Below are 26,753 nucleotides of genomic sequence, written 5' to 3' on the forward strand. Positions count from 1 at the left end.
GGAGGTGGCCTTAAAGAGACAGGTGCTAAAACAGAGCGTTTCAGACCGAGGGTGGATTCAGTTATATTCAGAGAGTTTGAGAAAAATGTGCTTTCTACATATTAAAGCTTGTAAACATGTTCAAGTAGAAATGGAAAATACAAGTATGAACCTGAAAATGAGCATAATATCCCCTTTAACAGGACATGAAAAACATTCTGGTCCATTAACGCATATCTTCAATCGAAAGGAAAACCAAAAGCAGAGACCACTCACTGGTTGAAGACGTATCATTTAATGTTATGACAATTTAGTATTCTAAGTTTCCAGATGACATGCAAGATAATGACATTTCTCACCAACTGTATGATCAAATGACACTTCACTGACTTCTATGGACAACCCTTATGTTAAAAAATGGCTAAAGCAATGAAGCAGTATTTTATTCTGTAAATGTGTTTGTAATTTCGCTGTAGAATCTGACATGCAATCTACTGTAAGTTAAAACTCATCTCTGTGGTTTTTGTTTCTACACTGTTTCCCTTTTGGCTTTTTCAGTTTTAGAGACATGACTAACTGCAGATTTTTCAGCATTTCAAAGAAAAAGCTTGCTTTACTTGTGTTTTCCCAGTGTATTTCAACATGACATTGACATTGATAATGCAACATATCCTAATCTATTGCATAAATTACTCAAATACAATGTACCTTCTTTGATAATTAATAATTCCTCATTAGATAGTGAATTTGTTAAAATATTCTCCCAACCCTGAAACTGCAAAGATACACACAGCTTTTAATCCTATGATTTAACAGCGATCATACAATCTTTCAATATGGTATCTCATATTTCCCTAGCATTAGTTGCTTTCTAAGATACATTCATATTAATTATACTTAGACATGAAGAGAGGACAGAACTTAAAAAGTTGACAAAGTACCCAGAACAGTCTTTGCTTGGTCTTAAAATGATGTGGGATGGCTGAATATTTGGGCATATCACTTAAAAAACAGAACCTATTTAAAAAGGCATACCATTTATAAAAAACCCTCCAAAAACATTTATTATTCCATCATGAATTACATATTTAAATTCCAAAATAATTTTGTTCAGGATCTTTTATGACGTCTTTTTCCTCATCTATCCATCTTTCAACTAACTCGATTAGGCACTCGGTCTTGGTAGAAGAAAGATGTAAGTGCTTGTTGACTTTGCCGCAATGGCACAGTTACCATCCTCACTTCTTTCTAAAGGCAGTGTTTCTTTATGTGGATCAGTCATTTGTGCACACATGTCTCTGGCCTGACAAATTCTTGTTCAGCATGCTTGGGTCACAGCTGAGATGATGTAACGACACACGCGTGTCCCTCTCGCCTCTGTTGGATCCTCCCCTGAAGAAGATTCCAAGCTTTCAGTACCTTTGAAAATAAAATAATTTGTTAGAATTATTTAAAACAATAGTTTTCCTATTTTGCAGAATCAAATTATTCCATGAAATGCAGATGTGTAGACCCTTTACTGATGGCATGATGTGTGTCTGACCTGTCTCTGAGTGACCTCTGGCTCCCACAGCGTGCTGAGCACTACGTTGGCGTACCCCATTTGCTTGCTGTTGGACCACTGGCTCTGCAGCCGGCGCAGGGCATCTTCTTTGGTCAAACCGTCTCGCTCTGTTATTCTTAACACTGCCTGAGAGGAGAGGGGAAACACGGAGAGGCAGGTGGGTTAGCTTAGTATTCTTATTGGGAAAAGCCAGTGAGTAGAGAGTTTTAAAATTTCAGTGTCACCAATTCAGTTTTCAACCAAATGTCTCCACTTCTTGTTCCTGAGTTATGGTGTTGAAAAATGGCCAGGAAAGCAGGTTTTTATTTGCTGAACATTATGATGCCTCAGTGACGTTGACCTTCGACCTTTTTGGATATAAAGCGCTTCATCATTTTTATCCTATTAGACATTTGTGTGAAATGTTGTCATACTTAGCGTAGGAATTCTTGAGTTACGGTCAAATAAAAAAATTGAAGTGATTTCCTCCAGGGGTTCCTGAGGCATCGCATTCACAAGAATGGGACAGACAGATGACCTGAAAATATTATGCATCTAGCCACAGCTATTGCCAGCGCGGAGGCATACAAACATGGCTTCAACTTTTGCAAAATAGTCAGAGAAAAAGATGCAGTGTAAAAGACACTTTTAGCCACGACTTCCCCAACACGCTAGTGCAATCGAGAAACTGCCTTACCACTGATTTTACTTCACTTCCTCCTGAAAACATTTTAGCACTTCAAATTTGCAGCCATTGCTTTCAGTGAAGGATGCTGATATACTGTAGAAACCCATTTTAGCTTGACTGCCAATGACAATGTCAATGTTCTGAACCAAGTATACAGTAAAACCTCTTCACCTTGATTCATCACCTTTACATTTTCCATCAGGTCATCCACAGCAATGTGACACCGAGGAATGCAGGAACATATATATTACCTCCTCCTCTGGGATGACGGTGACCCAGACTTCGTGTACCACGTCTGTCCAGCCGGCCTCCAGAAGAACCGCTGCATCCAGCACACAAACCTGTTTACCTGCAAATAGCAAAGTTACATTAGCCTAAAAAAGTGAAAAGGGTGTATCAACACACATTTTTTTAAACTGCTACACAAGACAGAAAACACTTAAACAACCTATATCCACAAAAACTAGGGACACTTGTTACAACAGACAGTTCTATAGTACTAGGATTGTAAATGTAAATCTCTACAATACCTTCCTCTCTGGCTTGGCTAATCCTGTTCTTCACCAGAAGTGCAATCTCCGGCCATACAATGTCTGTTAAGGCCTTTAACCGCTCCTGCATGACAAATAGCATCTTTGGTAAATTGTTGATACTAGGGATGGGCGTGAGCGATCGTTTCCTCGAGTTGTCCTTAATTCAAATGAACTCGATTGGCAGAGCAGCACATGCTGATACCTGCCACCTCTGTGCTACGAAGTCCATGTTCTCCACAGTGGGAGTGATCGTTAACAGAATGCAAACACGGATTTAAATGAGGTTTTCTTAAGAAAACAATGTTTTGAAGTTGTAGTTGTGGAAAAATAAATCCTCAAAGGGTAACTGCGACTGTTTTGATTGTGACCAAGCATTAGGTGTTGGGTAGGCTGTGTTGCTGTGCATCATTATTCCTGCAGGAAGATGCGTTGCGTTCTAAAAATAGATTTGGAAAAACGAGTACCCGATTGGCCCTCGAGGAATTGATGTGATCCCTGGATCTTGGAATTAACTTCTCGTGCCCATCCCTAGTTGATATACAGTGGTGTATGCAGTTAACATATCATTTCCAATGTCATGATGCACTGAACATTATTCATACTTGTCATATTACCTGGTTTCCAAAAACCTTCCTTCCTAATGCACGTCTGTTGATGGTTTTATCCTCATTCAGAAGATCTTAAAATGACAAAAGAAGCAGACAAGGATAGTGAAAAAATAAAGCAAAACTGCATCATCATCATCATCATCATATATTTCATTAAAGTTGACTAATAGTGAGTGAGGTATCACAAAGAGATGTATTACGCATCTCTAACCATAGCCCAACCCTTCCAATAATCACATGTCCTCAGCACACAAATGTTTCCTCACCTGACCCAAATTGTTCAAGCACTCTGTGATAGGCAGCAGTGCCGGGCTCATACACCTCATGGCCCAGCTTGTCACAGTCAATCAGGACTGCACCAAAAGCCTCCAGCTGCCTGGCAATGGAGCTCTTTCCACTGCCGCTGCCTCCTGTCAGGCCAATCACATATGGAAGTGGAGCGAGTTGGGATGTGTCCTAGTGCAGAAGAAACAGGAGATACATAGGCACAGAGTATGGACAAAATAGCAGCACATACTGCAGCAATAAACATGACAGCATCTAAAATCATTGTGTGGAGGTGATGATATAAAAAGGGAACGCTTGTAGAGAACAGGTCAAAACTGTACATGTGCATTGGCAAGTGGCACATGTGGCTCCTAAAACCAGTCAGGCTGGCCAAGAGAGACTCTCCAGCCTCAATGCAGGGGAGCTGACCGTCTTTCTGATTACATACTAACAATAGTCTTTATTAGCAGGGACAAACACAAAGACCTCAATGCACTCAAGTCATGTCTATCTGTCAAGCAGATTTTCCATAGATACATTCTGTTCAACCCTACACTTATTGAACTGGTTTGTCTACTCCAAACACACACAAATTTGTAATCCTAGCTCTTTAAGTAGGTGTTATGTTGCTGAAGACATTGTACTTTGACATATGCTGGAAAGAATAACCTTTAGTTTGTTTTCCTGTATAAGACAGCTCCGTTTAGCAGAGTTAAACATTAAAAAGTTTCTGAAGACCGTTCTGCATGTTTGACCTTTGTTACAAGCTGCAAACAGCCGAACGCGTTAAATGTTTTGCTGATGATTTGCCGATGACTTTCATGTGACTAGAGGCTTCTTTTACTTTCAAGAAGGTATTTCATTAAACAGGAATGAAACACATTTAGATCTTCTTCATCATCATAAGCAGGCCCTTGAATTACAGGCTGCATGATTGTGATGTTCTGATGGCGACCTATAGATAAGTAGGATTACATCAGCCTTTTACTACTACCCTTTTAACAAGCTCCAGACATGCAAAGAAAGAAAAATGTTTTTATTTCAATTACTATATATTCTAACCTTTTGATTTCCTCACTGCTGCCACTATCAGCATCCTGCATTGAAATCCTTAAAAATGTAAACATTTTTTAAACATGACCTACTTTAGGTGGGGAAAGGAGGGTGCCAAGCAGACGAGAGCGTAGACTGGAGGAGCTGATCTTCTCCTCCTCCGTCTCAGTGTGGTGGGCGTCTTTAAGTAACTGGATCTCATGGAGGACGAGAGCTGGGAGGCCCTGATTTAGGAAGCAGAGAACACAGGGCATCAAATATGTGCCAATGTATACCCAGGCTATGATCACCTATATGTGGACCAACAAGGATTAAAATGTGTACTGGAACTTTTTTCTGTGTTTTCTCATGACTTTCATGAGAGATGAGAATAGTTATGTAATGAAAAGTACTACGTAGAAAACAACAGGAGCCATCTCCTCCTGACAAATGAAAAGATAAAAAGAGATCTACTTGTAATGGAAAAAAAACTGCACTAGGGCTACATGATACTGACATAAGAATATGTTAAAAGTACCATCTGTGGCATACATCTTGATAAGGCGATGACATAATTTGATAATGGGGAGGACCTTAATTACATGAAAATATGTAATGGATTACAAACATTGCTGCATTAAAGTACAAAACCCTTACAAATACAAATAATTCTTAGTATCATAACTTTTCCAGTTTACATTTCTTTATGAATTCCATAAAATTTGTACTGTAAGATTTGTGGACTGTGTCCCGGTCCACTTGAGTAAACAGTGGACTGGATCACAGTCCAGCCAACTGGGATGCACCATTGAATTTCTAACTTACATTCTCAAGGCGTTTATTGTTGACAGCCTCGCCACCCTTTCTAGTCTCCTCGCTAACCACAATGCATTGCAGCAAGGGGTCAACCACAGACACGCCATAGGGGTCGTCAAGGGGCACAATCTCCACCTGCAGTGAGGGTTTGATGTCTTGCAGGAACTCCTGTAGTCTCTGGACCCGCAGAGAGTAGGGCTGGACCAGCTCCTTTAGCACTTTTTCTAAAGCCGGGAAGAAAAGGATGCCGGGGGGTAGCGTTATATATATATTTTACAAATCATCCAGATACGGGACATTAGCCTCAGGGATATTACAGGAATACACATTCTCAACTGGAAATACTGGAAATGAACTACTCAAAACTACTCACTTTTCAGCATTGCTTGGTCACACACACCAATAAGAAACCTTCTATTGGCCAGCAGACATGAGATGTTAAGCAATGTCTTGTGGGCTCCATGGAGCCGGTCAAATGTCCCCCCTACCACCACGTCACTGTAGATCTCCAAGGGTTCTGCCCTTTCTTCAGGCTCTTTCAGCCCTTCCTCTTCCTCCTGCAGCCTCATTAGCTGTGGGTGAAGCAGCACTGAGGGCAAGCCAGGGCTGCACACATAGCAGTGGCCTGTGTACTTCTGCAGACACTGAGTAACCTGATGGGACTGACCTGGGTCCTGCAGAGGAAAGTCTGTTAGCACCACCTCCGGGGAGTGAGACAAAGATTGCGGTGTGGGGAAGGGACAGTTTGGGATTGTGGTACCACTGCCAGCTGACTGAGTGCAAACATTGGTCAGCAAAACACGAACATCCAGGTGTCCGCATACATCAGTCGCATTGCTGTACAGGCGGCTGATGAGCGTAGAAAGATCCCCTACCGGTGGAATGAAAACTGCTCGAGGCTGACTCCCACTTCCCAGGTTCAGTCCTGGGTGGAGGTGGACGTATAGTGTGCGCTCCACCAGCTGAGCAGCTGAACTGAGCACCGGAGCGATGCGCAAGGGGAGGGTGTGGAGAGGAGATGTCAGCACAAGGATGCCCGTGCTGAACATGGACATGTTCCTGGCTGATTTCACAAGGAATCAATGTTGTCACAGTATCTGCCGAGCCACTGTTAGAGGACGGGGAAACACAGGAAGGGTTGGAAAGTGTCAAGTCACACAATTCAAAACGATTTTAGAAATGTTTAACTTTGATTAGCAGTGGTGGCCATTTCTTTGCAGTTGTGGCTTTGAAACTTTTGCTAAAATAAGGAAATACTGCTTAAGATGCAAAGACATAACTGTAATGAAGACATGTTTCTCTAAACAAAATACAGACTTCAACAATCGAGAGGCCAAATATGTAAAGAGAAGACGCATAGAAAACTGGATCAGCTACAAGACTCAATGGACTTTAAAAATAGATATAGCTACAAGTTCATTACATTAGTACTTATTTTGTTGACAATTTAAATTCTATGTTTTCATTTTTACTAAAAATAACGATATACTTAATATTAACAGGTTTTTGTCCTGTCCAACACCTTAATTGTGTTTTTATTACTGTTGCATCACTAGAAGCATGCCGTGTATTGTTTGTGAGTGATAAGCTCCACTGTCTCGGGATAATATTATCAACATCCTTGCAGTGTCTCAGTGTTTAACAATGACTCTCTTATTTAAAACCCTGATTTTGCAATTCATTTGTTACATAGTAACAAGGCAACAGTGTACCTTCCAGTTTTAAACCCTAAAGCATTGTGTCAATGTTTCCACATAGTTGAGGTAGCTGAAAAAATATGCAATAAAGTCCATGAAATACAGCAGTAGAGTTACATGATGATAGCAATACTTACGAAGATGGATTTATTACTAATTCTTAACAATCCCAAATATTTGTCAGATGAAACTTAAATAATTCATTGAATCATTATATGGCTTAACAACCTACCGTCTGTGTAAATGTTTAAAGATTCAGATTTTAAAATCATATTTCTCCACATGAAAAAACTTTAAACTCAAAAATAATAAATGACAAAAACTATTAGATTATTTAGGCATTGTAAATGTACTCCCTTAGTTAAGAAGACCCCATAGGTTTTTGTTTTTCTTAATTCCCTTTTTTAAGCTTTACTGTGTTTGTACATTTTAATTTATATTATTATTATTTGTATATATAGAGATACATTTTTGACATTGCGTATAACTCTGGAACATGTAAGAAAAGTAATGTTTTCAATAGAAACCTAAAAATAATTACATGATAATTTAAAGAATAAATAAATAAAAGAACCTAAACCTAACATGCTATTGGTCGTGATTTGAGCCATTGACCAATCAAATATGAGCACGGATATGCGCAGTTTATAATGTTTAGCCACTACGACCTATCTAGTTAGCTAGCTAGCATGTTTTCTAGCGTTGCATTTAAACAGTTGACAGTTGAACTGAGACGAACTTGTATACTCTAGACTCAAAGTCACAGCTAGCTAAATATGGAGTACCGCCATCACATTGCCTGTAGAAAATGCCATTAAAAACCCCTCTGCAAACCTTGCAATGTAGCACAAGCTTACCTGTGTGGAGCAACTCTAAAGCGACGTGAAGAAGGGATGAATCGTACACTAAAGAGGGAGATTCATCCGCAGATATACACGACGGTCAGGCCAGCCGCCGACTGAAAAAGCCCCGTTAAGACAGCCCCGGTTTAGTATCTGTTGCGCGTCTATTACTGCACTTACGGTACGGGTGCCCGAAGTTCCCAAAATGGGGAAGCAGTTTTTATCCCCGGTGCAATTGTACATGAGGGAAATTATAGGTATGAAAATGTTTTCAATGGACTCTTCTTCACAGTGATCCTGACTATCATTATGTTAAATATCAAAATATTTTACATTATGGTTTTTATAATAAATTCAATTCAAACCCCCCCCCACTGTCAAAGTACATACTGGCGAATGGATCATTTCCTGATTTTCTGAGTTAATTTAAAATTATGGAATTGAATTTATTATAAAACCATACAGTAAAATGTCTTGATATGTTCCATAATGATAGTCGGGATCCCTGTGAACAAGAATCCATTGTAAATATTAGCAAACCTCCTACGGAATAATTTTAATCAACTTAGAAAATCAGGAAATGATCCATTCGCCAGTACGCACTTTGACACTGGGAGGGATTTTGAATAAAATGTATTATAAAACCATGCAGTAAAACGTCTTTGTCTTGATATTTTCCAAAATGATAGTTAGGATCTATTGAAGAAACGAGCAAACCTATAATTTTAATCACGTTTAACCGTTTCACCGGGTATAAAAACTGCTTTCAACACCATTTTGGTAACTTCAGGCACAGGTAAGTGCAGGAATAGATGCGCAACAGATTTCAATCGGCGGCTGGCGTGACCGTAGTATATACACTGACTCACGTGACATGTTTACATGCACCCTGATTGGTTGAGGAAACAGCTTTGGAGTCTGGGACCTGTAGTCGTGTAATTAATAGGGTCATTGGCTGGACAAGATGCGTTCAGGTAACCAGACTCACTATAGTGTGTTTATTTAGTGTACTGGAAGTTGACAGGTCAATAAAAAAACAAAAGAAAAAACAACAACACTTAAAGCAGCGATACTTAAAACTGTCATAATATAATTATATAATAGTATTTATTTATATTAATATATATTTTTTTCTCTACAGATGAGGCAGATAAAACAATAACAGACACAGACAATAGAGTAAAACAAATGGAATATATAAATCATTTAAATGCCTGTGTGACAAGTATATAATAAAGGTCCTACACACTTCCAAACAGGTGTTTTCAGTTATTTGCCTAATTGGACCTATTTTCAATACATTACACAAAGTGCTTGGTTGACACCATGTTGCACCTGTTAACAATATATGCTTTCATGATTCTCACTGGTATGTTGGTGACCTTGACTCCCACCAGTGCTCTGGCCAATCCAACCTGAGCAGATATGGTCCAATCAGTGAGGTTAATTAAAAACACCTGTGTTGGCGTGCAGAGCCTTTAAGTGAAATATGATACTTGATTCTGAAAATCTGTCCCTTTTTCACACAGGTTTGTTCCAAATTCTCAGGCTGTGACTTTTTTTTAAGTGTATTTGACACATTTGCTCAAGGAATTAAAGTTATAAGGTCTTGCAAACATTCAATAACAAGTCCCAACTAACATACCCTCTACGGTAAATCCTCCTTGTAATTACTTTTGTTGCATGTAGGCATATCTCATATGGGAGCAATCACCAACTTGAATCAGATATTATAGCATTGACTTACCTGGCATCAGACAGGTTGTCGCACCTTATTAAAACTGTAATGCAATATATTTCATGTACATCTCTCAGAGGTGCATGACGTATATGATTTAAACAAGTGCTTAATACAGCAACATACAGTTTTCTGGTAGACTAAAACCACTATGCGAATGTGTATAAAAAGGTTAAGGTTAACTTAGGAACACTTGCGAGTATACTAACACCTGGTTACTAGAAGCTAAATAGGGGATCCAAAGATTTGTAAATGTAAATTTACTGCCAAATTACTTTCACATTAAATTGAAGACACTTTGGTTAAGAAATTAATTATTTGATTAAGAAACACAATGATTCCTAGTTTCAGGTGATTATATGAATATTACATCCATTTCTGCCAATAAATACTTCCCACTGCTCCTCTAAAAAAGTAATATGTGTTAAAACACGAGGTTTAATAGAAATCACAGACAGAGGCAAACAACAACTACTGCAGAAGATTTTTTTTTTAATTTTCAATTTATAGTTTGAGGCAAACAATTTGTTTTTACAAAAATAATAAAAAGAAACAAAGTGTTATCTCCATACTGTAGAAAGAGTTGCATGACGGAGTCCCGGGGTTAACTGGGCAGAGGCATTGCATAACTAGCAAAAAATGTACATCAACACAAGTAAAAACAACAGATTCAAGTAAAAGGTCATGTAATCACAATGAAGTCACATTAAAGCCTGGTGGCAATTCTTGGAAATTAAGACTCTTGCTGGGTTTTACTTTTGTCAGAGGAGTGAAACTGAACCCATGAGACCAGTCGCTCGTATTAACTCTGTAGTCCTCTTCAAGACACGACAGCTAGGTGCTCAGTAAGACGTAGTGAACTAGGTTGCCTTTAAAAAATTCAAGTTGGTATTGAAATGTGAGAAATTTTTAATCAAAGTATGAATTTCTTGATGGTGAGCCTGCAGCATCAGGCATGACATCTTCAGTGGATGTACGGGCTGACACCTTTTGTTCAGTTTAACTCCCCTGCTCTACAGAAAGCCTGTTCAAATATATTAATTTACTTTCTTCTCACTGGTGCTTTCGCTGGTGGCTGTGTCATAATGGCACTTCTCCACACATCGCCTTGGAAACCATCCCCTTACACACTCTCCCACTGAGAGCCAAAAGAGAAAGGATCTGTTACACATTTGTTACAGGGAATGTTATGACTTAATTCAAACCACAGGCCATCTCATCTCACCTCTCATATGCTCCTCGTTCAACATTTTGTCTCCATACATCCACCATCTAGAGAAAGAGAGAGAGAGAGAAAAACAAAAAAACAATTAGGTGAATTCACATGGACAAAAATAAAGCTGGTTCATTACTTAAAGATTCAAAATCAACCCTTAATCAGATGCCCAACTATGATTGTTGTTTTTGTTTGGCCTACTGAACTCACTTGGTGCCACGAGTGGCCAGGATGGTGTCCCCCTTGTTGAGGGGGATCCTGGGCTCCTCGGTGCAGGGGGTTCTGAAAAAGGTTTGGAGACCTTTGCTCAGAGGGCAGCAAGCTCCGTTATAGTCCTCCACTGCTCTGTACTGGACCTGCTGATCAAGGCATACAAGATGTGGTTATTTTAGTTATTCTACTGTTTTGACCACAAACTCAATTCGCACAAGATACAGGTGTGTTTATAAAGTTGAGTTCCTTAATCTCAATACTTTGAAACTTATGACAACATTTCTGACAATCTGCATTACATAACAGTGTCTGTAAAGGTCCCGTATCGTAAACAGTGAGATTTTTGTCTTTTTTGATCATAAATCAGGTTGTGATGCTATATAAATACTGTGAAACTATTTAACGTGTGTATGGTAGTGCCGCTACAGTGTTTCCCTGGCTGAATAGATGGCGCAGAGAGCGCAGATACAGAACATTCAGAAATGCTGACAAATCAGAGCAGACTGGGCTTTTTCAGGCTTTAAAAGACAGGTGCTAAAATTGAGCGTTTCAGACAGAGGGTGAATACGAGTATATTCAGAAGGACAGTATGAGAAAAATAAAGTGTTTTCTGAATATTAAAGCATGTAAACAAGTTCTAGCTGAAACCCAAAATACGTAGGAAGTATGAACCTGAAAATGAGCATAATATGGGACCTTTAAAGGATTGCCAATTGCTTTGTTAACATTTTTTGATGTATGAAGTAGAATTGAGGAAATCTCACACACCTTTCTATGAAGTCACACACATCACAGCCAGTCCATCCTAAAATCTACTTGTGTGTCTGTGCTGAGTGAAAATCAACACCACATGGATGTCACAATACAGATTTGACAGGTACTTACACTTCTCACGCGTTTATCAGCTTTCTGCTTCAGTTGCTCAATCTGTTCGAAGACGAACAAGAACATTGACTTCAATATAGTTTGACAATGCAACGGTTTCTGTTTAGCAGGAAATAAATTAACAATATGATTTATTAAAATACCGACTGCTCTTAAACATTCAATAAACTAGAGATCATCTATCATTTAACATACAAAGAAAAACAGTGACAGACAAATCGGACAGAATTGTACACATTACCCAACTCAACAACAAAATGAACCTACAGTTAAGGTGTGCTGGTGACACTTGGCATGGACTGGCCATTCAATGCCATCACCCTTGGGCGTCCCTGACCACGTGAAGACTTGCTTGAAGTTCAGCCAGCGGGTGCCGAGGTCGTAAGGGAAGATGAATTCCTCCCCTGTTTGGTAGTGCTGTATTCTGTCTTTGGCCTAGTGGACGACACAGAGAATGGTTGTGAGCGTACGTGTGTCAGTGGGATTGTGTGGGTGGGGTGGTGTCAAGTTTCTGTAATCAGCCCGCTATATTGTACTGACTGATTAGTCCTAAAAATTACATTTCTAATTTAAAAGGGCTTTGACATTCTAAATATTTAAAACACATTAAATAGGAATCCTTTAATATACTGTAAATAAAAAGCAAAAGTACAAGCAAAATAAGTTAGCCATCTTAAATTATACTAATGTTACAAAATTTTCAGTACAAAACAAACATTGGAAATCAAAGAGACATTCTGACCTTTTCCTCGATCCAGGACTCGATCGAGGTCTTATTTCGAAGAATGACTTTCATCTAAAAAAGGACAAACTATTTCAAAATCTGAGTCAACTTATACTTTCCTCAATAGCTGACTTTGCTTTGGCAGCTGGATTCTCGCAATATCAACTATGATATGTCAGGCTTCAAGTAATTTGCTTGTGTCTGAACCACTGTGGCCCAGCAAATCAGAGTGCAAGTGAGCAAGATTTTTAAACAAGTTGGAGCATCGCCTATATCTCCCACTCTAATTTTGTTCTGTTACAGCTCACACCATGAGTTTGAAGCATGCCCTGGCTCGTCTGTTATTGCAGCACGACAGTACATGCAGATGAACGGAGCCCCGGCCCTTCCTCACGGCGCAGTTCATCTTCTTTTTTGGAGCGAGTGGTAAGCAATTTGAGTGGAACAAGGTGAAATCTGAGTTGAACATGCATCGATATTGAGTGGAGTGGGCCCAAAGAAGCTTTGAGCGGGGGAGTGGGGGGAATGAACGGTTGTGCAAGCAAAGAAACCAGAATTCTCACTATACCACTCTGCTCACAAGCTCTGTTTAGGTGTGTGTGAGGCAACTGTTCATTCAAATGGCGCTAGTATACCATCAGTTATATCAGAACTGCAGAGTATTTCTTATTTCAAAGGAGAGAAACTAAAGACATTGAAGGCTTCTCCCGACTGGCTTCGGCAAGAGTTTGATAGACATATGGCTCATTCAATCACCTGCCTGGTGCTTTTTTGAAAGTGTTTGCCCTTTTTCAAACAGTTTCCAATGATGACTTCTCAGATGGTTCTGTGTAACAAACTACCTGGCGCATCAGGTTATGGCTTTGCATGGTTAATACTGAAATTATCATATTAAATATCCAACATAGCCAACACCTTGTGTAAATTGCAAACCTCATGAAAACCTTACCTGTATGACGAAAAGCATGCCAACAGCAATCGTGGTGCCCAGTGCCAAGCCTAAGGCAAAGAGTGTGGCAGCAAAGGCGGGCACACTGAATGGCATGAGGGGCTGGAATTGACGCACAGCACTCATATCAATCTTAACAGTGCTCCAGCCAAATGATATCTGCAGTGAGGAAAAAGAAAACAGCTTTACATGTGCCAACATCAGTATCAAGTGATAAAATGAATGAGGAAACTCTGCTGCGAGAAAAGCTGTGGTATCAAATTCATGGTGTAGTGGGGTAAGGAGACTACTGACCCTCTCATACAGCTGTGTATACATGGTCATAATGAAGATGATGGCGGCGTGTGAGCAGCCCAGTGGAGCCAGCAGCAAGAAGCTGGTGAAGTAGGCATGGTTCAGGTGGCCGCAGCAGTTGTTGATCCAGGGGCAGTGGTGGTCCATCTTCATCACGCACCTAGGGGAGGGGAGGCAGAGGAGGAGAGGAGTGCTGGGGGAACTGACTGGTTGTTTGGGAGGACATGGAGTGACAAGTTCATCAGCAGGACGGACTAAATCTTAAAAATAGATTAACATCTCAAGTATACTGTATGATGTTAATCTATTTAATGTCACATATATCAAACAATAGATTGATGTGATGGGTCTCTGTGCTGTATAAAGTGCTGAACACAAACCTTATGGGTGGAAATAACATGGACAAGCCACATACACGCACAAGCCAGCTCTAGTTTGGTGTGCCGGGGATAGCGTAGTGATTTTCCAGCTAAAGTAGTGCTGTCTCTGTGCTCTTTTATTTTCTTGAAGTCCATCTCACACAGGTGAGAGAAAACCTACTTCAACTTAAGTAATAAATGCTGTTACCTGTTACACTTGCGACAATGGTGGGATCTGGGGGCCTTGTACCCTTGGCACACTCTGCAGTACTGTAGGTACTGGGTATCATGTTGATTCTCCTGTTTCGGGATAATCAAATACGTTACATGTCTGATGTGATATCTTTCCTAAGATTAAATGGTTCCACTCTACATTACACTTTTATGTGGTTATTTTGCAGGCATGGATCGATCCTGTTCTGTACACTATCTACTTGAACAAACACCAATGATGTAATGAATGATATGATGGAATGTAATAGGCCTTTATCCTTTCTGAGGATCCTTACTGGTTTCCAGCCATAAGGGATGTATCCAGGTCCAACAAACATAGCATTGAAGTAGTTGTAGAGGATGAGGACAGTCCAGTTGAGGAGCATGATGAAGTTAATGCTGCCTCCTGTAGTGTCTAGTGGCCAGTACCAGATAATGGAGTCCAGAATTGCCATGGTAGAGCATATAGCAATAACAGACAGGGCTATGACTGGACCCCAGTGGCACAATCTTCGAACCTCATGGAGGTTCTGAAATGTCACAAAAGTTGACAAGAAATTCATCTTTTCACCACAAGGTTAGTATGAGTAGTTTGGTCGAATTCCTGAAATGTAGTGACCAAGCTTCAATGAGTTACTTTTTTCCTCTGCTATCTTGCAAAGTTAGCGGTGCGGATGATGCACATGTTTTTTCTCGTCTTCTCGGTACCCAGCAACTGGCCTGGTCTTGGGTCACTGGGGCTCTCTGTGTCCCATTGTTTCTTGCCCTGGCAAAGAGCAGCATCCTCTCCTCCCAATCTTCGGAGCACACTATCCTTGTGACAGACTCAAATTCCCCATCTAAGAGAAAGAGAGAGGGACATTTTAACACTTTATCAGTAATCTACTGAGCATGTTTGTTTTAGTCTAAAAAGGCTACCTTCAGTTGTCAGATTAGTAAGCACAATAAACCATAATAAACCATACCTCAATGGTTATACTATTTAACTGTTTAATCTCATTGATACAAATCAAGTGGAGAGTATATGCTATATTTCCTCCATGTCTTATTTTTACTGCAATATTTAATAGTACGCTGATTACAGAAACTTTCCTATTTATTCATTTATTTTTAAAGCTTTCACACATTGGTCCTCACTGTTGTATTACAATATATTGCAGATCGGGAACTTTTACAGATAACTAACTTGAAGACATTCTGTTTGCTGCTGCCTTTTAAGTAAACAAAACAAAAAAGACTGCTTATAGTGCATTGGAACTTTTATTAATTTGATATTCTTATTATTATTTATTTCATTTAAAAATGATTTTATTTGCTTGTTTTTTTATTTAAATGTAATTTTACATCTGACTGTGATTGTCTATGTGTTTCTTTCCAAATGCTTTTAATGTTTGATGCAAAGCACTTTGAATTACCTTGTTGTTGAAAGGTGCTAGACAACTTAACTTGCCTTGCCTTTAACAACTAAGTTATCTTATTAGCTAATAGCTTTAAAGCAAGCACACGAAATGTGAACACATAGTTAGTAACGGTACGCCGAAGTGGGTAGTGCTGCACCTTAAGATAAAATGACTCACTGGGTTCACACCATAGATTTTGCCCAACAACGACCAAACTAATTAGCTTGTGTTACCAAGCTAGCTAATTCGCATCAAGGAAAAACATTGCATTGCAACATATATTGTTAAGCAAGCGTAAGCACTAGCCACCGTATTCACAGGCTGGACCAGCGCGACCACTCTGGAAAAAAAGCTACATAATTAATTATGCCTTTGGCAAAAACAAAAAAAGGATTTTCGCATCAGGGCTAACAGAAGATAACGTTAGCTGGTTTAGCTTGTTAGCCAGCTTGACAAGACTAACGGATTATACAGCCACAAGTTACAAAGAGGAACACGGTTAATATTGCATTATACAGATATAAAAAATGCTTATTGCTACACGAAAATGCACATTTTGTATTGACGGAGAACAAACTGTCACTTTAAATTACCAACCTGGCGACTTCCTTGGTTCTTTTCTTATTCTGTATAAAGACAGGAACCTTTGTCATGGTGTCTCATAAACTATTATCCTCAACCTCCTTGTCTACACTTTTAAATCTAAGCAAATCATCACTGAACCATCAGATAACTTAAAAACAAAATATGAACTTACTGTTGGCATAAAATATACGTGACAGATATTTTCTATTCAGCAGTTGAACACTTTTAGGTGAAAAATAAACCTTGTTCCTCACCGGGCACATTATACTGCGACTCAAGGAAGTCACACCGTTCGCGACTGTTGTTATTATCCTGAGCTACCAGCTCTGTCAAATAGAGAGATAGACCAGTTTTAAACCTAAAACATCAAAATGTCTTCAGACTTTGAAGCATACGAGCAGGACTTTGGGACCATTACAGCTGAAGTAACTAACAAAATTGGCAGAATTCCCAAACTAAGTGGAGGTAAGACTGTAAAACTAACGTATGTTAGCTGGAACCGCTGAGCTAGAGCTTTCAGTTAGCAGGCGTTTGTCATAAGAGAGGCTAGCTAACGGTAGTAAGTGTAGCCTACAGAAGTTACTTAACTATTTCACTAATTTACCATGTTATCTAGCAGTAAACGTTTTGTCGCACTAAATGGTAACACAGGTCTTATGTAAAAGGGCAAATCACGTGTTGCTTGCTGTAAAGTTGTGTACGTCTTCAATGCATTTAGCTTGTGTGATAATGTGTCAATGAAACTAGTGGCAAATAACATCTTGTGTTTTCCATGTAGTGCTTTTGTAGGCTATAATGGTAGTGTAAAAGCATTTAGGCTGGTCACTTTTATTACGTTTTTTTCATGAATGGACATTACTATGAAACTGAGTTTTGGAATCACCATGACAACTCTGAGCCTGTCTTCTTGCAACAACAGGGCAGGCTTTGGTTTGGATGTCACTGTCAGACTGGTTAGTATTTGATATATATGGTTTCTTTCAACGCTCCAGAGACATGTAGCTCAGGTGAATTGATTACAGGTAATTGTAAATAAGGTAAATGGGTCTGTTAGTGTGTTATTTTAGTAATTGACTGCTGATTGGACACTGCACCTGCTTGAGACCAAGTCAAGCTGCTTCCACACTGTCCTTTTTTCCCCAGCTGCAGTCCTTCGGATCTGCTGATGTGTGCCTGTCAGTAGTTCTGTTGATTGAAGTCTGATAGCTTGTTGTTCCTCAGTCCTCTAACTGACTGTGGCGCCCTCCAACACATTGCCTCCTTCTGAAAAGCTGCATTACCCCTCACCTGCTAACACCAGAACAAAAATCTACTCTGTCACGTCAGACTGGCCATTACTGAAAAGCATGATTTAATCAAACAAAAAACTTTAAGAAAGAGCTTTATTTGTATCTCTAGTCTCCACTGAACCTGACAATTTATTCTGGTCGATCAGTTTTGTCAAAACCTGTTTATGGCCTCCTCCATACTCCACAGCTTTTGCCTCTGCTACCACAGAAGGTGCAGTCTGTTTGGTCTGCTGACACCAAAACCAAACTTTGCTGGGATTTACATCATAGTATATGTTAAGAAAACAAAATTACTAAAAGTGTAGCTCTGTGTCGCCACTGCACTTTTTGCAATGGACTTGCTTCTGTCCAGTAGATGCTGCGTGCATTCTCCACAAGGATTACAATCATGAGGCTAATTTAGGTTCTTGAGTGATATGGCTAGACCTGATGTACAGCATGTCAGTGAAATACCTTTTATTGGCAGCGTTTTTATGTCCATGCAGTCTATGGTCCATACACAATAAAAAGGGGAAATAGGTGGGGATGGCATGCAGCAGAGATGATTAATGGGGTTTGAACTTGCCACCTGGTGACAGTAATTCCTTTATTTGTCAAATAGTAAATTTATAGTTTTTTTGAACATGTTTGACCAAAGCACACACTGTAATGCTCAATGTGTTAATAAAAAATAGGCACTATTTTAAACATATTTATAAATGGGTAGCAACAGGCACAGTCTTTGGTATACAGTGTTAGGGCTGGGTATCGCTACTGATTTCACAAATCCATTTGATTTCGCTTCACAAGGTTTATGTTCGATTTCCAACTTTATCCAATTTGATTCAATATCAATTTAATTAGGGATATTTCAGTTACAAAACCAGTCCTGCTTGGATATGAAAGAGATTCTCAGATTACTAATACTGTAAATGGTACAAGGATTACTCTAACCTGGTGCATTGTATATGAATGTTTACATTAAGAATTGACTCCAAGACAGTTGCATTAATGTATTTCTTTATCTTACATGAACATACTACAGTAATTAACATACTAAAGTGCTACTCTACAGTCAGTAAGTATTGAGTGACATTTTCATTCAAATATTTTGAGGTCAGAAGTCAAGGGACCCTTTTGAAAATGGCCGTGCCAATTTTTCCCTCGCCAAAATGTAGCCTAACTTTGGAGTGTTATTTAAACATCTTCCCAACAGGCTAGCACAACATGGTTGGTACATGATTTTTCCTTTTATGAATGAGTATTCAGATTATTTAAATGAAGATCTATTTTATTCGAAAAAATCTTCATTTTTAAACCAAGCCCTATAAAAGGTAAAGGTGATTGGATAGATCATATAGGCCCATGTAATAATGCTACACTCACAGGTAGCAGCCTAGTAGTACAGGCCTGTCACAGAATAAAAAGGCTTTAAGCATACTTTCTTATCCATCTCTTTATGTCTAGGTCACACATGAAAGCGGGATAATAGACAAGTTTGACAGATTTGATTGTAGTGTAGTTATTACGTAATACAGACTGCACATTATAACTGTCCCCAATTAAAGTGTTTCTCTTAATTAATTATTAAGTTCTGATTGTTGTAGGTCCAGTTTTCCATTTTATCATGCTGTACTAGCACATATTCTTTATCATCACTTCCATATTACACACTCGACATACATGGAAGCAAAATATCGTTCTCCACAGCAACATTAATTTAACAGATGAGAAGTAACATATTAAAAAAATAGCTACAAAAGACAAAGTAATAATCGATTATAAAAACAACAAATGTAATTTATGTTTGCAAAGGTAGTCCACGGAACTGTGTGGTTAAGTGTCTGGTTCCATATTTTTACTCAGACCTTACTGTATATGCTCGCATTAAAACACAGGACTCTTCTTCTCTTTTCTCCTGCTACACTTGAAAAAACAGACATGTCTTTGAATCAAGATCAACTGAAAGAGCAAAGAAGATATGATAAATATCAAGTATAGCTTAGATATTATATTGGTAATGAACTACTGTAAATACGCTGGTTAAATTTTATTGTCCACTCCGTGACTGACTACTGCTAGAGTTTGTTTTCAGTTTTGACTGCTAAAAACTGCTTCCAACCCATTCTTGGAACATTTATCTCAAGCTTTCTCGTTGGCTTTTCAAAGGGCACTGCCTCTCACAAAACCTTGCCTGACTGAATATTTCTGGTTGGGAATTGGCACCTTTGAAGGTTCATAGCAGCCCATTCCACAGTGTAATTCCACATTGCTTCCTCTCACCATCTGTTGACTGTGTCAGAGTAAGCCCATATGAATATGCACAAAGCCAGGAACCGCATTGCAACTATAAGTAGCCTAGTTGTTCAATGTCTACTGCCACCAACAGAATAGTTTACAGTTGAATTTCAATCCCCTTCCTTCTCGTTAAGGTTTTTCTTCTTTCCTTTCTTAAGTCCCTCTGGCTCTTCTTCCTGAAGTGGCTGATTTTTTCCCCCTGTGGTTTGACAGCCCTCTATTCAATACGTTAATATAGCGCCGGACAAAGAGCCTTTGTCATTGCTGTTGTTGTATCTTTCCATTTCATATGTGCACAATTGCTGATACTGGCCAGGGTGTGTGGTAAAAATGTCCTTGACTGTCTTCATTCATGTAACAATCAAATGGATGTGTGTTTATTTATTTGTTACCAACCCCCAAAACCTAATGTTCAAGGAATATTCGAATAAGCATTCAATGAAATGTTAAGCCTTGTTCCATGAAGCATGAATGTCATTTTTTCACCTTTGAGTGTCTACGGCAAGAGTTTGCCTGTCAATCATGGGGAAAAAAATGTAAGTAAAAGAAATATTTGCAAAGCCCTACTTCTTCTTTGTTTGCCTTACTTCTGTGTACAGAACTCCTCATCCGTCCTTCAGCAGTCTGTAGTCTTCTTGTTAAATATCCATACATATTTCACAGCTCTCCAGCTCCAGCCTGAGTTTGAGCAAGAAAGCCCAATCTCTCACCTTTCAGTGGATCGCCTCTGGCTGTTTACTGTGTAGGTTGTGAGGTTGGACACAGGTTTTAAAAATGAATTTGAAGATTGGCAAAAGTTAATGTTGTCCCACGGTGCCTGAAAAAATGAAGATCTCGACTTAGCTCTTTTCTGAAATTGCAGTCCCCCAACCGATAGCCTTGTGATTTGCTTTGAAGCTTGAAGTTTTGTTGACTTTTATTTCAATTATTTATAATTCATCAAAAAATATGTTTGGTTGAATTACCCTCTAAAAATATGTCTATATATAGTTTATTTAATACAAATATTTGAACTAAATACTGTTTAGCTTTTCTAAAGTACTTTGGAAGAAAAAAAAATTGAAATAGTTCCTAGTTTATCTTGGATCACTTCTTTTTTTGCTCATTTAGCTCATTTACTTACAGTATCCTCTCAAAAAGACACCAAAACTGATTTATTGAGATCGACTGCCTTATCAAAGACATTATGTGCTTTTTATAGTTCCTTTTTTCTGCTAATCATCATTACCTCATTTTCTTTTCAGTGTGTTTGTTTCTCTGTCAGCAGGATAAAACTACTGGCCCTATTGCCATAAAACATTGGTGGAGCGGATCAGAATCACGAGACAGACACACAGTTTTATAAAACATTGTACGATAGGGCATGGCCTTAGCAGAGGTCTGAGCTCTCCGAGTGCCCTTCTAGTTATTTGAATTATTTTATTTTCACTTCTTGTGTAGTGTAAATAATGTTCTGAAATGTGTAGTAGGTAAATATTGTCTGGCAAGTCCCAGTTTGCTTGACTTCAAGGGCACATGCAAAAGCAGGGCCTGGAGAAGAAATGGAGCTCTCCATATATATTATTTCTTTGGCTGATTTGTGTTTTGTTTTTCATGTAATGTTGATGATTTGGCCTGAAAGTAATGACTAGGTGAACATGACCAATACCCATACATGTCTGCTCGCAGTTGGATCCAGTTAAAAGTATTTAATCTTAAACCTAAAATAGATACATTTCTTAAGAATACTGTATGTTTAAACTATCACTATGTCTTGACAGTATTATGTCTGCTATAAGAGGCTTGTTTATATGATTAGAAGGAAGCACATTTAAACATTTGAGTTTGTAATCAGTAAATATTTAATATTTTTTCTTGATATATGATTTGGCTTTAACAACAACTTAGCATTATAAATTTGTGACTATATCTAAAATGAAGTTATGCAAAATGTAATGTATTAAACATTTTTCCATTGAAATTGTTGTGTTAATGATGGTTGTATCAAACATTTAAAGATGCTTGATTGCTCAACTACCAGGCCCAACTTCTATATGTCATGTGGTTCAGTTTCAGGGCAAAGAGCTCATTTTTAGAACAAAGACCTGTGCTTATATGTGCAGAAATTATTAAGTGGTAGTGTTGCTGCCTTAAATAACAATGGGATGTACTCTGGTTCACATGCTTCTTTGGAACTCTTGCAAGTCGTAATGAGTTTCAATGGGTAATGTGGAAGAGCAGCCACGGGGTGAGGTGCAGAACTGTGTGTTAGTCATTGTGAGTGGGACTCATACTTCTGGCAAGTGAGCAAAGCTGACACCTCCCTTCCCTTTGAGTTGGCACGAGGTGTCTCACTGCTCCGCAACAGAAACCAACAAAGGCCTCATAGACGCCAATAACTAAGAGACATCAAATGTTGGCTCGTCGTGTAGAGAGAATGTGTAAATATATCTTCAAATGTGTCCTCGTGTGTTGTTTTTTCCCAGTCTTTCTTTCTTTCTCCCCCTCTCTTCCCCCGTTGCGGGGGAGTTAGGTTGTTGTCATGAAGCGCTGTTCCTCTGTCGGCTGATCAATATGTTTCTGTTTTTTTCTCTTTTAGAGGAGAAGACACAGCTGGTTCTAAATGTCGACAAACAGCTTGAAGAAGTCAGAGAGTTGGTATGTCTTTGATCAGTAATTTTCTCCTCTTCCCATTTCCTAAATAATGAATTTGCCGAAAGAGGGAGGGGACAATTTTCACTGGCACCAAACAACAGCACCTGTATTATCCTGTTGGTGACATGACATGCAGACACACTCGCACTTCACATGGCGGAAAGGAGGCTTCCTCCTCACATGATTACTTTCCAGTAATCTGCTTTTAAGTGACACCCCTATGACACATTTCAAGCCATTATCTCGAGGTGGGAGTCTTCATGTTGCTGTTTAAAAATGAGCAAAGTCACCTGACAGAGACAAATTGTTGTTGCAGTTGTCTTGTTATGTCACAGTGATTAGTTTCCTCCAAATCCGCTACAGAGAGACCTGTCTAGCCATGCATCAAATGTACTTTTACGTCATTCACTGTGACATTGCTGGGCCTGTGCATGTCAGTGCAATGAAGGGGCGCTCATATTTGATTGTGTATTTATTTACAGAACAGCCTTCCTCCATCGCAACTTTTATCACAGCTGAGTGACGTGAACGGGATGCATTTTCTTTTTTTTTTACAATCAACATTGGAACATATTAAAGTTAATGCCGCTGAAGTTAGTCATTTCGAAAAGTTGAATATTTTCAGAGTTGTAACAATTTCTTTATTGAGCAGCTTAAGAGCGTGATACAAAAATATTCATATTAAAACACATTTCGCAAGAATCGTACCTTATGATGATCATCATTATGATGTAAATTTGGATCAGAATGAACTCTAGACTTGTCAATCTAGTTAATCTTTTATGTTCCAAGTAATTTTTCAGTTGTGAAACTTATCAATGCTTGTTAAATGAAATGAAATATCTGCATGTTTAGTTGGAGCAGATGGACCTGGAGGTGCGGGAGATCCCCATACAGAGCCGAGCCATGTACAACAGCAGACTGAAGAGCTACAAGCAGGAGATAGAGAAGCTGGAGAAAGACTTTGTAAGTACTTAAACACCTTCATAAATCTTTGTTAATGTATTTAAATATTGCAAACATAATGTACACCATTAACATGTCGAAAATCCTATTTTAAAGTGTGACTTTCAAAAAAGTGCAGAAACACAATATTTATGTATATGGCATACTGTATTTATAAATTGTGGCCCTCCCAAATCCTTAGTGGTTCCCATCCCTTGTTTGCCCCCTCAACCAAAGTCACTCACTCACTCACTCACTCACTTACTCACTCACATGCACGCACGCACGCACGCACGCACGCACGCACGCACGCACGCACGCACGCACGCACGCACGCACGCACGCACGCACGCACACACACACACACACACACACACACACACACACACACACACACACACACACACACACACACACACACACACACACACACACACACACACACACACACACAAAAACAAACAGTCCAATGCTGAAACTCAGTGGTGCACCCACCGAGGTTAATTCCAAGTTCATATTTGATCTTGCAAGCGAAGCCTATTGAGAACAGGTTGTGTGTTTGTGTTGTTGCTGCAGAATCTGGCCTTGTTTAGTAATTCATCACTGTATGTCTTGACTTGATCTCCAGCCTCTATCAAAGCTTGATGAACAGCCCAGTCTTGTGGGTCTACTGCTTTTAGTTTACATTGTTGGCTACCAATATTGCTCAGGGTATTTCACCTAATCAATAATGTGATAGAAATGAGAAATTACCTGTATTTAATGTAATCCAAAGCTTTTTTCCTTCTTATTTCTGTATCTTTTCCTATTTCATTAAGTAAAAAAATATCTAAATACATTGTTTGTATTTAAAACATTACCTTGCAAAAATATGTTTCTTTAATGAGCTCTTTGTTGTTTCCTGTTGTCAGTCTTGTTGTGCCGTTGCTCACAAAAGGATAATAAATCTGTAGTGTAAAAGCAACCGGCCTTGAGCTTGAGAGCAAGCGAATCCTTCCACGAATCCAATGATTTGTGAAAAAAATCCACAACCTCAGAATGGGTTCGTTTACAAACTTTAAGAATAATTCACAAAAGGCTGATCGGGATCGTTGCAGCATTAAACCTTGTTGTTAATGCGGCTCAAATGAAGTTATGCCTTTTTAGATTTTGGCAAAACACTCAACAAACTTTTTTTGAATTGAAGGTGTAGCTTTTGTCTCAAATGAGAACTTTTCTTTACTTTGATAGAGTATTTATTGTTCGGTAGCTGATGCTTAAGGAAAAGGATTTCAGAAAATAACGGTAATCTTATCGTTATTTCAGAGTGCTTGCCTTCAAATAAAGACATTATTATCAGAATTACAAGTGTGTGAAAGTGTGTAAAATGTTTTTGTTTGTTACAAAATGAAAGTTTTGAGAATGACTTTAAACAACATATGAGGAACTGGATAGTTTTAATGTTCTAATACAGGTTATGTAAAAACAATGCAGTGATTTTTATCCTAACAGTTTATATCTCATACCACCTCAGCCCGTGCTCCTAACAAAAATACCTGCTTATATTTCACCCTTATCATTATCTAAAACATCTGCTGAATTAATGAGGTATTCACTACAAAAATCTGTATTGAATTGAATTTGGGAAAATAACAACATCCCCTCCCACTCCATCATAAACCAGTAAACATGCATAAACGACACATTAGGGCGGATATATCATGTGCTAGTGATCTGTAAGAACACCACAGAGATGTGCTAACTGAGACCACAGGAGGAAAACTCCATGCCAAGACCATTTACTTTCCTCACCATGGGCATTTAATTGGCTAACGATTAATCTTTAACTTTTCTTCTCCCCACACTTGCCATGCTTAATCATCAAGCAGTTAACACCTGCTGTGGCTGATATTGGTGCAAATGTATCATTACCTGCATTTGTATGCCTTTCTTACTGGCACATGTGGAAAAAACAGGGTTTTTTTTACCTGACAAAAGTTATAAATTATAAAACCAAATGTTGCGCCCACGTAATTACTTCTAAATTCTTACTACTGTATCACTGTATGCGTCAAGGCACACAATACTGAAATGCAAAGCAGAAGGCAGCAGTAGGATGGTCCTAGTGGATAAAGAATAAAAGAATATTGCCCTGCTTGTAACTGTGACTCCCCAGTTTAACAGTCATTTTCACTTTTATACCTCTGTGAGTGATGTGGTCACATCAGTGTGCATTTAAACCAGGATCACCCACCTCACGCAGTAACATCTAGTATATCTGGTCTTCCGTAAATCTGACGCAAGTGTTCAGAAGGCAAGAACTTCAGCCCCCTCAGATGTGCCTCTGATGTGCCAAATGCTATAGCCGAGCTCAGCCTCTCACTTCCTGCAGGCCTAGGGAGGACATGACACTCGGCTCGAAAGGCGTCTAGTGGAAAAAAGGCAATCTCCTTTCTTTTTAATGTAAAAAGCTCTGGCTTTGTTGTGCTTTCCGTGGATATCAAGGCCTTTCCACTCCCTCACTACCCAATCTCAACCCCAACCCCACCCCCTACTGGCCTCCCACGGGTGTCTCCCCCCTTAACCTGCTCTCTCATCCTCCCATTCACCCGTGGTTTGAAGTCTTCCTACCACCGGTGTGCCAGCTTGAGACCTCATTCCTGCTCCTTTCTAGACAGGGCCCAAGTCGACCTCAGTAACCCAGCCATTTCATCCAGGAAGACAACTTATCAAACGGGCATCCCAAAGGTGTATATATGAGATGTAGCTTTGTTGGCTTGGCAGATAGCTTCACCGCGATAATAGAGGGGACAGTGGGGGTCTTAAAGTGCTGGGTCGTGACAAACAGGCATTGCAGGACCCAAAGGGGATGCCAACCTAACCAATGAAAAAAGTCAGAATGTGAAAGAAATGAAAAAGAACAATGAAAATCCTATTTGATGAAGTTGGCTTGTCCTGGTCAGGGGGAGCAGGATAGCGTGGCTCTTAGCAGTGGCTTTGATCAGGCAAAGAAGAGGCCCAACATAAGCTTAATTTAATACAATTTAT

General features: G+C 39.2%; 3 protein-coding genes across 5 annotated transcripts in view; 1 reads left to right on the forward strand and 2 right to left on the reverse strand.

Moving 5' to 3' along the window:
* Window positions 1–76: 76 nt before the first annotated feature.
* On the reverse strand, window positions 77–8,141 carry coasy (CoA synthase). Its single transcript, XM_083933064.1, has 10 exons — window positions 8,021–8,141; window positions 5,840–6,574; window positions 5,476–5,690; window positions 4,764–4,895; window positions 3,618–3,807; window positions 3,358–3,422; window positions 2,741–2,825; window positions 2,462–2,559; window positions 1,523–1,669; window positions 77–1,398 (listed from the first exon to the last, which is right to left on the reverse strand). The coding sequence occupies exons 2-10, from the start codon at window positions 6,519–6,521 to the stop codon at window positions 1,312–1,314; spliced, it is 1,701 nt and encodes a 566-aa protein (XP_083789190.1). The 5' UTR covers window positions 6,522–6,574; window positions 8,021–8,141; the 3' UTR covers window positions 77–1,311.
* A 2,077-nt stretch (window positions 8,142–10,218) lies between these two features.
* On the reverse strand, window positions 10,219–16,673 carry zdhhc6 (zDHHC palmitoyltransferase 6). Of its 2 annotated transcripts, none has more exons than XM_083932869.1 (11): window positions 16,594–16,673; window positions 14,893–15,435; window positions 14,592–14,683; window positions 14,025–14,184; window positions 13,731–13,889; window positions 12,800–12,853; window positions 12,325–12,492; window positions 12,058–12,099; window positions 11,170–11,315; window positions 10,969–11,015; window positions 10,219–10,881 (listed from the first exon to the last, which is right to left on the reverse strand). In XM_083932869.1, the coding sequence occupies exons 2-11, from the start codon at window positions 15,157–15,159 to the stop codon at window positions 10,781–10,783; spliced, it is 1,236 nt and encodes a 411-aa protein (XP_083788995.1). In that variant the 5' UTR covers window positions 15,160–15,435; window positions 16,594–16,673; the 3' UTR covers window positions 10,219–10,780. The 2 variants fall into 2 exon arrangements, with proteins under 2 accessions (XP_083788995.1, XP_083788994.1); XM_083932868.1 differs by having other exon boundaries at window positions 11,170–11,318.
* Window positions 16,674–16,917: 244 nt separating this feature from the next.
* The window catches only part of vti1a (vesicle transport through interaction with t-SNAREs 1A), a 115,873-nt gene continuing 106,037 nt past the window's right edge, over window positions 16,918–26,753 (forward strand). For both annotated transcript variants that reach the window (XM_083932438.1, XM_083932439.1), the window contains exons 1-3: window positions 16,918–17,046; window positions 22,726–22,784; window positions 23,637–23,747. In XM_083932438.1, the coding sequence (XP_083788564.1) occupies window positions 16,953–17,046; window positions 22,726–22,784; window positions 23,637–23,747 (264 nt within the window). In that variant the 5' untranslated portion in view covers window positions 16,918–16,952. The remainder of the gene's footprint in view (window positions 17,047–22,725; window positions 22,785–23,636; window positions 23,748–26,753) is intronic.

This window comes from Echiichthys vipera (assembly GCF_963691815.1).
Source record: "Echiichthys vipera genome assembly, chromosome: 18".
NCBI lineage: Eukaryota > Metazoa > Chordata > Actinopteri > Perciformes > Trachinidae > Echiichthys > Echiichthys vipera.